The sequence below is a fragment of the Clupea harengus genome, chromosome 24, assembly GCF_900700415.2.
Source record: "Clupea harengus chromosome 24, Ch_v2.0.2, whole genome shotgun sequence".
Taxonomy (NCBI): Eukaryota; Metazoa; Chordata; class Actinopteri; order Clupeiformes; family Clupeidae; genus Clupea; species Clupea harengus.
This window is the reverse complement of record NC_045175.1, coordinates 10,697,598-10,710,192: the sequence shown is the minus strand read 5'-3', so window position 1 is coordinate 10,710,192 and position 12,595 is coordinate 10,697,598. Positions and strand designations below refer to the sequence as shown.

At 41.8% G+C, this 12,595-nt stretch overlaps 1 protein-coding gene across 1 annotated transcript; it reads right to left on the bottom strand.

Moving 5' to 3' along the window:
* Nucleotides 1-357: 357 nt before the first annotated feature.
* On the bottom strand, nucleotides 358-1,599 carry LOC105888651 (histone H2A.J). The gene has a single exon (XM_012814392.3). It carries the CDS (start codon nucleotides 1,178-1,180, stop codon nucleotides 803-805), a length of 378 nt encoding a protein of 125 aa, XP_012669846.1. The 5' UTR covers nucleotides 1,181-1,599; the 3' UTR covers nucleotides 358-802.
* Nucleotides 1,600-12,595: the final 10,996 nt, after the last annotated feature.

The window sequence follows — 12,595 nt, the reverse complement described above, 5'->3', positions numbered from 1 at the left end:
TGTAAGGGCAAATGTTACACCAAGGATGCTGCGCTCGTTTAGTGAGCGTCCTTTGGCACTGCCGTCTGTGCAAGTACGGCATGCAGACTATTAACATTTGTAGTTCCACGTTGGTGGAACAAACTGCCTAGCACTACCAGAGCAGGGGCGTCCCTTTCTACTTTCAAGAAGCCTTTGAAGACCCAACTCTTCAGGGAGCACTTTGCAGTTACATTCCTGCACGTTTTCTTTTCTATTTCTTATGTAAAGTAGTATTTATTGTTACACTAGGTCTCTATTGCTCGTAGCTTGACTGTTCTTTCCCTTGTACGTCGCTTTGGACAAAAGCGTCTACTAAATGACTACATGTAAATGACATGGTACAAATATGTTTAGTTCTAATGCTGTGAACACACTAGTGGAAGTCTATGCGGTCATGATCTGAAACGAGTGCGCATAGAGAAAAGGAACGTGGTCGCACAAACGTCCATCGAACTTTGAAAAAGCAAAAACGTGGTCTTAAAAATCTCATTGGATAGGTCACTCAACTTTATGGCGCAACTTCACACACTAAAAAAATCGCAAATACTGGAACCGGTTATCAGAAAAGACTATGTAGCCTACAAGGCCTTCCCCTTCCCCACCTGTGTATTTGTGAGTACGCATGCTATGTAGATATGTATTTTTGAAGACTTCAAAAGAGATCATAAGATAAGAAGCAAACGTCAGCGTTATAACAGCCGCAGAATATTGGAATACACTTTCAACCACATATCTTTAGGCGGCTCTTAAAAGAGCCTTAGTAGAAGTTGTTAAGTCGAATTTACTTAGACTTCTCAGTCTTCTTGGGCAGGAGCACAGTCTGGATGTTTGGCAACACACCCCCCTGAGCGATGGTGACTTTACCAAGAAGTTTATTCAACTCCTCGTCGTTGCGCACAGCCAGCTGCAGATGACGGGGGATGATACGGGTCTTCTTATTGTCACGAGCGGCGTTACCAGCCAACTCCAGGATCTCAGCGGTCAGATACTCGAGCACAGCAGCCATGTAGACGGGTGCACCAGCTCCAACACGCTCAGCATAATTGCCTTTGCGCAGCAGTCTGTGAACACGGCCGACAGGGAATTGAAGCCCAGCCCTAGAGGAACGAGTCTTGGCCTTGGCTCGCACTTTGCCACCGGTTTTTCCTCTTCCACTCATATTCGTCTTGATACTACAACTACGTTTCGAATTTCGATAGGTGGAGCATAGCTAGGAGTAGAGTTGATATACCAAGCCCTCAATTTGTCTCTGTACCTCAGTGGCTGGGGCCACAGTGCTGAGAGCAAATCCATTTATAGCAAACTGTGCCGAAAATGTGGCACCTTCTTCTTTTCTCCACCCATTTACGGTTTCTTCCACTGCCATCTTCCATCTCCAAAACCGTGAAAAAAAATTAGGAAAAAACACGACTGTTTAACCCTCCTATTTCCTTCAAATGTACTAACATATTTTATCCTTGGGGTCAATTTGACCCAGCAATTTAAACCTCCAAAACATTATTATAATTAAAATGTTTTACCCAAGTTTATGTGTCAGGTACTTTAGGTTTGTTTGTTGACTACCTAAATAGCCCTTTAACCCTTGTATGGTGTTCATTTTTTTGTTACTCAGCCGATGTTGTGGGTCTGGTGGACCCGCTGTATTTAGTTTTTTTTAATTCAACACAATTAAACAATTTTATGTTAAAATACTCAACAGATGTTTACTTCATCCCAATTAGAAGCAATGTAAACGGCAAACATGCTTAATATTTGCCCTTTAACTTTGTTATATCACATTTATGAATTTAGGTGCTAGTTTTAGAGTTAAAGTTTTGGTTTTATTAATATTTATGTTTACTAAGACTTGGCCTATATGTAACACTGGCCAGCACTAGTAAGAGCTAGTATTAGTAAGCAATGAATGGGATAAATACACTTGATACTTGATACTGGTAAACATGAGAGCAGAAAGCCATGTTGTAAAAAAAAAAAGCTAAATTGCAACATATCTAGAAGGGCACTCGGGGAACACAAGCCTCCGCCAAGGACAAATGCCGTATCTGGCAACATAAGCAAAAGCGAATCTAAGTTTGTGGATCCGACCCGTGATTCGGATCCACTCCGAAACTGCTACACCCTTCCACCAGGTTTCATGTAAAATCGGTTAAGTAGTTTGTGCATAATCCTGTTTCAGACAAACTAATTAAATTGTACAGACAGTGTCACTGCAGACAGAAGGATGCAGGTGTTTCGTAACCAGAAAGGCTGGATGACAAGCAAGGTCCAGACACTACTCAAAGAACACAACTCCGCCTACAGGTCAGGTGATAAGGCCCTGTACAGCACTGCTATAGAGCACACCCGAAGAGAGGCCGCAGAGACGCCAAGGAGGCCTACAAGAGGAAACCATGAAGATTAATCGTGAAGTGCTTTGGGAGAGAGGATGACAGAGAGAGAGGGAGAGAAAGATGAGAGAGAGAGAGAGAAAAGGAGAGGACAACAGAGAGGGAGAGAGCGAGAGGGAGAGGAGGAGAGAAAGAGAGAGAGGGAGAGGATGAGAGAGAGAGAGAAAAAGGGAGAGGACAACAGAGAGAGAGAGAGAGAGAGAAGGAGAGAGACTGGTCTCGAAGCACATCAAATCAACCCATCCTTCGACCTTTGACCCACATCAGTTTGCATACAGAGCAAACAGGTCCACTGAGCTGAACGCTATACTCCTTGTACATTCATGCCTGTGAAATGAAAGCAGGGAAGAATGAAGGAATTAAGTAATGTAATTAAGACATTTTATAAAACATGTTTTGTCCGGTTTGTTACATTTTCATATGATTCATATACTTCTGAATTGATATAAGATTTTATATATGGAAAGGAATAAACTTGTATATGCTGTGAACAAACATATCTGAACAAACATATCTGACATTTTCCAGGAAATCCATGGCTTCATTTATAGGCTACTTGTGAGCTGTGGTCAGACTTTGAATGTTAACATGACTTTAAAGTTGCCCTTGAGCGCCTCACCTAAAATACATTTTCCAATGTGTTCCTACTTCCTCGTCAGAACAAATAATACTCTGTCAGCTTTGGGAGTTTTTCGCCTGTTCTGGCAGTCGGTTAGTGTTTGTTACCGAATTTGAAAAACTATCTATATGTTATATAAGCACAATAATTAACAACAACAACAACAACAATGAATCTGAAACACACGGATGTAATGCTTGTTTATACAGCTGAGGAGAGGTATTTCCCTACAACAGTCAACAGACCCACGCTGTGTGATCAAAACAGTGTGTTTGTGACAAAACACAGCTCATTGTGTAGGCCACATGTGTCAAACTCAAGGCCTGCGGGCCAGATCCGGCCCCCCCCCCTCTCACTCTCTCTCTCCCTCTATGCTCCCCCTCTCTCCTCAGCCCCACCCCTCTCTCTCTCCTCACCCCTCTCTCTCTCCTCACCCCTCTCCCTCTCCTCACCCCCCTCTCTCCCTCTCCCTCTCCTCACCCCTCTCTCTCTCTCCCTCTCTCCCTCTCCCTCTCCTCACCCCTCTCTCTCTCTCTCTCTCTCTCTCCCTCTCACATCTCTCCCTCTCCTCACCCCTCTCCCTCTCTCTCTCTCATCACCCCTCTCCCTCTCCTCACTCCTCTCTCCTCACCCCCCTCTCTCTCTCTCTCTCTCTCTCTCCTCACCCCCCCCTCTCTCTCTCTCATCACCTCTCTCTCTCTCCTCACCCCCTCTCTCTCTCTCCCTCTCTCCCTCTCCCTCTCCTCACCCCTCTCTCTCTCTCTCTCTCTCTCTCTCTCCCTCTCACATCTCTCCCTCTCCTCACCCCTCTCCCTCTCTCTCTCTCATCACCCCTCTCCCTCTCCTCACTCCTCTCTCCTCACCCCCCTCTCTCTCTCTCTCTCTCTCTCTCCTCACCCCCCCCTCTCTCTCTCTCATCACCTCTCTCTCTCTCCTCACCCCCCTCTCTCTCTCCTCACCCCCCTCTCCCTCTCACCCCGCCTCTCCCTCTCTCTCCTCACCCCTCTCCCTCTCCTCACCCCCCCTCTCCTCACCCCTCTCTCTCTCTCCCTCTCCTCACCTCTCCCTCTCCTCACCCCTCACCCCTCTCTCTCCTCACCCCTCTCTCTCCCTCTCCTCACCTCCCCCTCTCCTCACCCCCCCTCTCTCCCTCTCCTCACCTCTCCCTCTCCTCACCTCCCCCTCTCCTCACCCCTCTCTCTCTCTCTCTCTCTCTCCTCACGCCTCTCTCCCTCTCCTCACCCCCCTCTCTCTCTCTCCTCTCCTCACCCCTCTCTCTCTTTCTCTCCCTCTCACATCTCTCCCTCTCCTCACCCCCCCTCTCCTCACCCCCTCTATCTCCCTCTCCTCACCCCCCTCTCTCTCTCTCCTCTCCTCACCCCTCTCTCTCTTTCTCTCCCTCTCACATCTCTCCCTCTCCTCACCCCCCCTCTCCTCACCCCTCTCTCTCTCTCTCTCTCTCTATCTCATTGTGTAGGCTCTACTACTGCAGTACAGCACACTGCTTCTCTTTAACCGTGCATATTCTTATCGATGAATATATTTAAATGAATGTTCCAAATAATTAATTCCAATTAATAACAAATGCCATTCAATTTTTCTTGGCCATCTGACTTTCTCTAGACTTGAGTGCATAATATGCATGCGATACCAGGCTTTTATAAAATACATCATCAAACGCATCAGCTACAGCTTGTACAGAAGACAGGGAAGCACTAAACTATTTACTCATAAGAGCCTATAGAGCTTGAGTAAAATAAACACTATCACAGCAGCAGATACAGCAATAAAGCACTCCAAGTATAATCACCTGGTACCATATACTTTATGGTGTAATGAACACATTCAACACATCATGTAACCCATTATATTGCCATAGACATGATAATATGTAATAACCATAAACGAGTTGTGGTAATGCTGTGACTATGACTATAATACATGTTTAATCATCACATCCATCCAGCACCCATCAAAGGTTGTGTGTGTGAAAGTGGCATAAGTTGAGATTGGACGGGAAGATGTTATGATGGCGCTGTTCAACTCCTCTATGACAGACATTGTACCTGCAGTGGTAATACTGATACGTTACCTGGACTATGCAGAAACTTGCTTTTACACTCAACATCTGATTCCTACAAATAAAATAAATAGATAAAAAAGCTGTCCGTGAGCCAGCAGAGTGGAATAGTGGGGCGTCCACTACAGAGAGACATTTAGTCATTGGCCAGTGCCAGAACTGGGGCAGCCCTCATCCAGGACATCTTCACCGATACCAGTGAAGCAGTACCAGCCCTCTGCCACAGCGCTGTCTGTTTTGGGCCAACTAGGGGAGGTGGAGGTGAGCTCGATGTTGCACCATGGGTCATCAGTTATAGTGCAGATATCACAAACATCTGTGTGGATGAAAGGTGCCCCAGACCAAGAAAAACCAAAGGTTGAGTTAATATTGCTGTGAAATTCAATGAAGAAGTAAGAGAATGGACACATATTAGCAACAGCACAAGTCCCATATAGATTTGTTTTCCTCCCACATAAAGAATAGAACAACTCTCTCTACTGGGCTCCATAGTGTGGACATGGTGAGGCCAACCCCAGAAGTGGAAAGGGAAAACACAAGGAGCTACTCTGGCATTTCCATTAACAGTGGCATGGTCTGGGATAGACATACATGAATAAATTAACTGCAAATAAATAAATAAATACATACATACATACACACATACATACATAAATATGCAGTCTACATATGGGTTACATACAGCACAGGTTGTACTGTGTAGGAGGGTCTTGACAGATCCCGGATACAGCATGTGACGCTTGTTGCGGCTGTCACCGACCATTTGTGCATTGTTGGTCATCCTTGCTATTGTTGTGTAACCAAAATTTGCATGCACCATGTCAGCCAACCAAAACTAAACAAAACTCATCAAAACTAAACATAAAATAATCCCATACACCTTGCCATACAGCCTCTATGTCTCCTTCTATGTCATATTATGCTAAAACTGATACTGATAAAGTGGCCATATTACCTACTGTACATTTTTTTACCTTAATTTATCTGTTTGTCAAATGTACTGTATGTCTACTAACCACATTGTCTCTCTCTTACAGTGTGATTCTTGCTTGCAAATGTGTTGGCTGTTGACACATTGTTCCTCATCACCACATATATCAAGTACATTTTTGCATATTGGCAGCCAAACAGTAACCACTCACTTTGTTTATTTCTTCCCCTCCTAGACAACAACACAACACAAAGAGGTGTCAGTGTCATATAAATGCACACCATGACTGTGTCAATGGGGAATACATGTTCTCCATTTATCACTAAATTGATTTTAATGAATTAAAAAAACATCAATTCCCTATCAATATCCTTCATATAAAGTAATGGAAACGAACAACCGTGTCATTTTTCCGACCTACTTTTCCATGCAAGGGTAATCAGGCTGCTTGATCTACTTCACGGCAGATGAACCCCAAGATTTGCTTGCTAGTCAAATGCTGCCTGAATACTGTTGAAGTTCAGTTGCAACCCACATCAATGTAGATATTACTTGATGTTGTTATAATAATAATAATAGTTTTAATAATAATCAAAACAACAATAATACATAATAACAACAATAATACAAAATGTAATCAATAAATGAGGCAAGCTCAGTAATGAACAGAACAAAGTCTTTGGAATAGGCCCCATCCTTAGTCCAGGATAAGGAGGCGGATCTTTTTAGACTGACTGATAGAGTCAGCAATTGCATTTGCTGTTTGCCTTATTCAGTAGAGTTTCATTGTGCCTCCTGTTCTGTCTCCTTCTATGTCATATTATGCTAAAACTGATACTGATAAAGTGGCCATATTACCTACTGTTCATTTTTTTACCTTAATTTATCTGTTTGTCAAATGTATGTCTACTAACCACATTTTCTCTCTCTTACAGTGTGAATTATGCTGGCAAATGTGTTGGCTGTTGACACATTGTTCCTCATCACCACATATATCAAGTACATTTTTGCATATTGGCAGCCAAACAGTAACCACTCACTTTGTTTATTTCTTCCCCTCCTAGACAACAACACAACACAAAGAGGTGTCAGTGTCATATAAATACACACCATGACTGTGTCAATGGGGAATACATGTTCTCCATTTATCACTAAATTGATTTTAATGAATTAAAAAAACATCAATTCCCTATCAATATCCTTCATATGAAGTAATGGAAACGAAGAACCGTTTCATTTTTCCGACCTACTTTTCCATGCAAGGGTAATCAGGCTGCTTGATCTACTTCACGGCAGATGAACCCCAGAAAGATTTGCTTGCTAGTCAAATGCTGCTTGAATACGGTTGAAGTTCAGTTGCAACCCACATCAATGTAGATATTACTTGATGTTGTTATAATAATAATAATAGTTATAATAATAATCAAAACAATAATAATGAATAATAACAACAATAATACAAAATGTATTCAATAAATGAGGCAAGCTCAGTAATGAACAGAACAAAGTCTTTGGAATAGGCCCCATCCTTAGTCCAGGATAAGGAGGCGGATCTTTTTAGAGTCAGCAATTGCATGAGCTGTTTGCCTTATTCAGTACAGTTTCTTTGTGCCTCCTTGTGCATCTGTTTTTTCTTCATAATGTCTACCTAGGTAATGTTGGTTCCTGTGTAAGTACATGTTCATTTTTATATACTGTAATGTCATGATTATTCACCGCGGTTTATACATTGATTTTGTAAAAATGATGTTAAATAAACTGCGGTTAATAATACAGTTGTGGTCAAAACACAGGTTTATTTTATATAATTCTATAAAACTGACTTCATACCGTCTGACAGGCTGTTAAATTTTTTTAAACTGTTTTCCTGGCATTCCTGGCCTGTTCCGCCTTCTCCTTTCTCCTGGTAGTGTTTTGCATACACAAAAGAATATGATTGTGTGACAGCGTCATATATTTTATTTCCACATGTCGTGTCTCTAGTTGCACTGGCTCCACAAGTCAGTCTCCCGTCCAGGATGGCATTCTTCTATTTTACATGTAAGTACCATTATTCTATTCACATTCATTTAGTGGTCTGCCGAAGAGAGTAAGGTTAGAAGAAAATAAACAAAATCGATCACGCGTGCTTGTGGGACAATCAATAGCCAAAATGTTTGAATTCACATTTAGGAAAACTGAAACAGGAACTGAGAAAATCTGTATCTAAGAAATCCTTATCAAGTCATAAGCATAAATACAGAATTGACACTTTAGATTAATTAGATTAAAAAAAGAAACATCAGTTTTACTACCCGCGAACAAGCTATTTTTTTCCCTTTCTTTTTGGTCAGAAGCCCAGTGGTGAAACCCATTTGCTGAAATCTAGGTTTTAACAGGGGTAATAATATATGCCATATACTGTATATCTCTGCTCAACCCGCTAACTACCAGCCTAGTCTTCACCACCACCACAGGGTCGCAATTACATTTGAGGTTCAAATATGGTTGTGGTTTTCCTGATTTTAGTTAATTATTTATTTCCATCAGTATCCCATTACAATCGTGGTGTGCTTTTGGCTATTAGTGTGCTGTTGGCTATAAGGTCTGATTTGCATGTGCTGTACTTGCTGCAAAATGAGGACGTTGTGGAACAGAGTGCTGAGTAGAACGAGCAGGTCATCACGAGTGAGGTTGCACTTAGAGTGCTTTTTGTTTTGTGTACAATGTGTCGAGGATGTTTAAAGGTTGGATTACTATCTGTAATCTTGCAGTCCTCTCATTCTGAGTCCTCTGTATTGCAAGCTATTAAAATGTGGACTTCTGTCCACATCTATACGAGCTTTAAAAGATATGGGAGTACAATCAACCCACTAACGTTTGACCTTTGACCTACTTGAAAGGCAAAAAAAGGAACAACAATCTGAGCTGGATGGTAGAACCACGTCCTTGTTTTTTTTTTGTTGTTGTTGTGGCTGCACCAATACATTTTGTATTGGCTGCAGAGTGATGCCCACCTGCTTGCTTTATGAGCCTGTGTTTTTATCATGTTTAAGCATCATGCTTGTAACCTTCTTTCTGATATTTGACAATGGCAGTATGTAGTGCTCAGCCGTATGTCTGTGCTCTTCTTCCAAGGGACTGCACTGGTCTTCCTCTCCCTGCAGAAGTGTGCTCTGGCTGACTGGCATCGCCGTGAGTATGATGTAGTCCTGCCAGTAATGAATACAATAGTATTCTGATACTATGCTCACGCAGTACATATCTATCTATCTATCTATCTATCTATCTATCTATCTTAAAAAGACAACAGCAACAAGTCAGTATCTGGCTGTGCTCTCCTGCCTGAGGTTGTGGCCGGACCCCATTGGCATCCACTTCCTCCCCTGTAGTCTATTGCTTCTCTCAACAAACCACTGCTGCACAGTAGGGACCTTTGAAAGACATTACGGTTTAATGTCTCCCTTTTGTCCACCCACTTCTGCCACAGATAACGCCACCGTTAATGGAAATGCGAAGGGAGCGGCTTGTGTGTTTCCTTTTACCTACCAGTCTCATGTTTATAATGCGTGCCACAATGGCTGGTGTTCAATACAACCTGTATATTTGGGTCTATATGGATATTGTCCACCACAAGGTAAGAGCTTTTTTCACTTAGAAAAAAAGATGCACTGTATGTTTATTTTTTTGAAACTCTGTCATTTATTGTGATACGGCGAGTATTTAATAATGTCCTGAGTATAGTGAACATTTATTTTTGTGTGTGTTGGAAGCACAAAGCCGTGTGTAGCATTTCATGGTTTTTCACTGATGTTTATGGTGGTTTATGCAAGTTATCCCTTCTGGTTAGACATGGACTTGTTATGGTTTCAGTGTACTGTCACTGTTGCCTACAGTATTTGTGAAGTGGGACAGTTTTTTGCTTATATGAAAAAAGCACTGAGTACCTGGTGCAATTACATATTTTCCTTGTTCAGCATTACTTTCTCTCACCCTTCAAAAAACACAGACAACACACACCACACACACACACACACACACACACACACACACACACACACACACACACACACACACACACACACACACACACAGAGAGAGATGTTGTCCTTATACATATTATTTGTTCCCAGAGAAAAGCTTTGTGTGTCCATCTCTGTCAGTGTTGGTTCCTAAAATAATTGACTAAAATAATTAATTTTCTCAGGTTTGTCAGAAATCACAAAAAACTGAATATATGATATTTATTGATAATTTCACTCAAAAAGGTTATGACAAAAGATGACTTTTGATAGACTAATAACAATGGGCCTCATTCTCGAACGCAGTTAAGAAGAATTTAAGAAGCAATTTCTTCTGAATTGGATTTAGGAAAACATTTGGCATTCATGAAAGTTTTCTCATCTGGGATTTGTTCTGAACTTCAGAAGACTTTCGTAAATCGGCAAAGTTTCCTTAAAAAACCACAAGATGGCCCCGTGTCCACTCTCCGTGTTAGAAGTGTTAATGAATTTGTGAGAAATCGTTGGTGATTGCGTTCACATGAACTCTACAGACATCCTCGGATTAAAATAATTATAATAATAATAAATACGAGAATATTTGTATCATTAACAATTACGTTTCACATGTATAGTCATGATTCTACGAGACACCGTGATGTCATAAAATAAATAAAAGGACTACACCAGAATGCTGCGCTCGTCTAGTGAGCGTCGTTTGGCACTGCCGTCTGTGCAAGTACGGCAATCCAGACTATTTTCATTTGTAGTTCTACGTTGGTGGAACGAACTGCCTAGCACTACCAGAGCAGGGGCGTCCCTCTCTACCTTTAAGATGCTTTTGAAGACCCAACTCTTCAGAGAGCACCTCCCTTCCTAACTGGCACTTCGACTAGTGCTTAACTCTATTTCGTTTTTCTATATCTTATGTAAAGTAGTATTTATTGTTACACTAGGTCTCTATTGCTCATAGCTTGACTGTTCTCTCCCTTGTACGTCGCTTTGGACAAAAGCGTCTGCTAAATGACTAAATGTAAATGTGAATGTACACGAACACTGCAAATGTAAGTGAATAAATAAATAAGCAGTACACTCAATCGCGTTAAAATAGCCATAGTGGAATAGAATAGACACCCCGAATACTATGATATTCCCAAAACACACCCTTGGAAGTCCATATCAAGTAATGGTATCAGATTTTAAGCCTAGAAAGTTTGGAGGAGCTAGCTTAAATACTTTTCTAGTTATAGCAATTTAAAAATGGCTCTTCAGAAAACGCTGCTAAAAAAGCGTCTTAACCACCCCCACCCCCACCCCCAAACATCTTTTTGTGACAAAACTATTGGGAGTAGAGAGCTAATATCTGGAACTAAACCTATTAAGAAGTGTATAAACAACCTTGGATTTTTTCAGCCAAATCTGAGACGGTCGAGTGGGGAAATTTCCTTAAATTGGTACGTTTGGCGTGGAATAGGGGTGTAAAAAAAACGATACGTATCGATATCCGTTTTTAGCGTGTAAGATACGACTACATCGATGCGTGAAGTCCCGTATCGGTATTAAAATGGCATAAACCGGTCTTTGCCCGATTTAAAAGTTATGAACCGGTTCACAAGCGTTTGTCTCTCCGTTTTTTGCTACGCAAAACACAAAACACTGGCTGACCTGATGCATTTGATCTCAGTCAGAACAATGGCCCTCGAACATTTTCTGAAGTTTCTTCTGAAATGTTTCTTACGGGCTTCGGAAAAACAACGTAAGCAAAAGACATCCGCTTGAAAATGTGGTCCTACGCAGCAGAAGTTTTCTGGGCTGTGCTCCCCCGGAAGAGTTTTCTTAAATTGAAAGCGCGTTCTCGTGCTCCTGAATTTGCATACATACACGCCCTGCCAGCTCCTTATAAGGGCACGCAACCGTAGTGACGTGTGCAGTCGGAATCGACCGAATCTAGAAGAAAGCAACTCGTAAACGAGTCATGTCAAAGCGGAAAGCGATCCCCGTCGAGTAAACGCAGATCTAACTTCAACTATTATATGTCTATGACTTGAACGGTGCAGAGATGGACTGTTGCAGGATGTAGATGTGTCCATTCTATTCCACTATAGCTATATCAACGTGATTGAGTTTAGTGCTTATTTATTTATTCACTTACATTTGCAGTGTTCGTGTACATTACATTTAGTCATTTAGCAGACACTTTTGTCCAAAGCGACGTACAAGGGATAGAACAGTCAAGCTACAAGCAATACAGACCTAGTGTAACAATAAATACTACTTTACATAACAAATAGAAAAACGAAATAGGAAATAAAAACGAAGTGCAGGAATGTAACTGCTATAAGTGCAAGTTAAGCACTAGTCGAAGTGCCAGTTAGGAAGGGAGGTGCTCTCTGAAGAGTTGGGTCTTCAAGATAGAGAGGGACGCGCCTGCTCTGGTAGTGCTAGGCAGTTCGTTCCACCAACGTGGAACTACTTGAAAATTCTGGATTGCCGTACTTGCACAGACGGCAGTGCCAAACGACGCTCACTAGACGAGCGCAGCATTCCGGTGTAGTCCTTTTATTTATTTTATGACAT

Coding starts and splice junctions, on each gene's coding strand:
- LOC105888651 (XM_012814392.3), bottom strand. CDS start 1,180: ATGAGTGGAAGAGGAAAAACCGGTGGCAAAGTGCGAGCCAAGGCCAAG.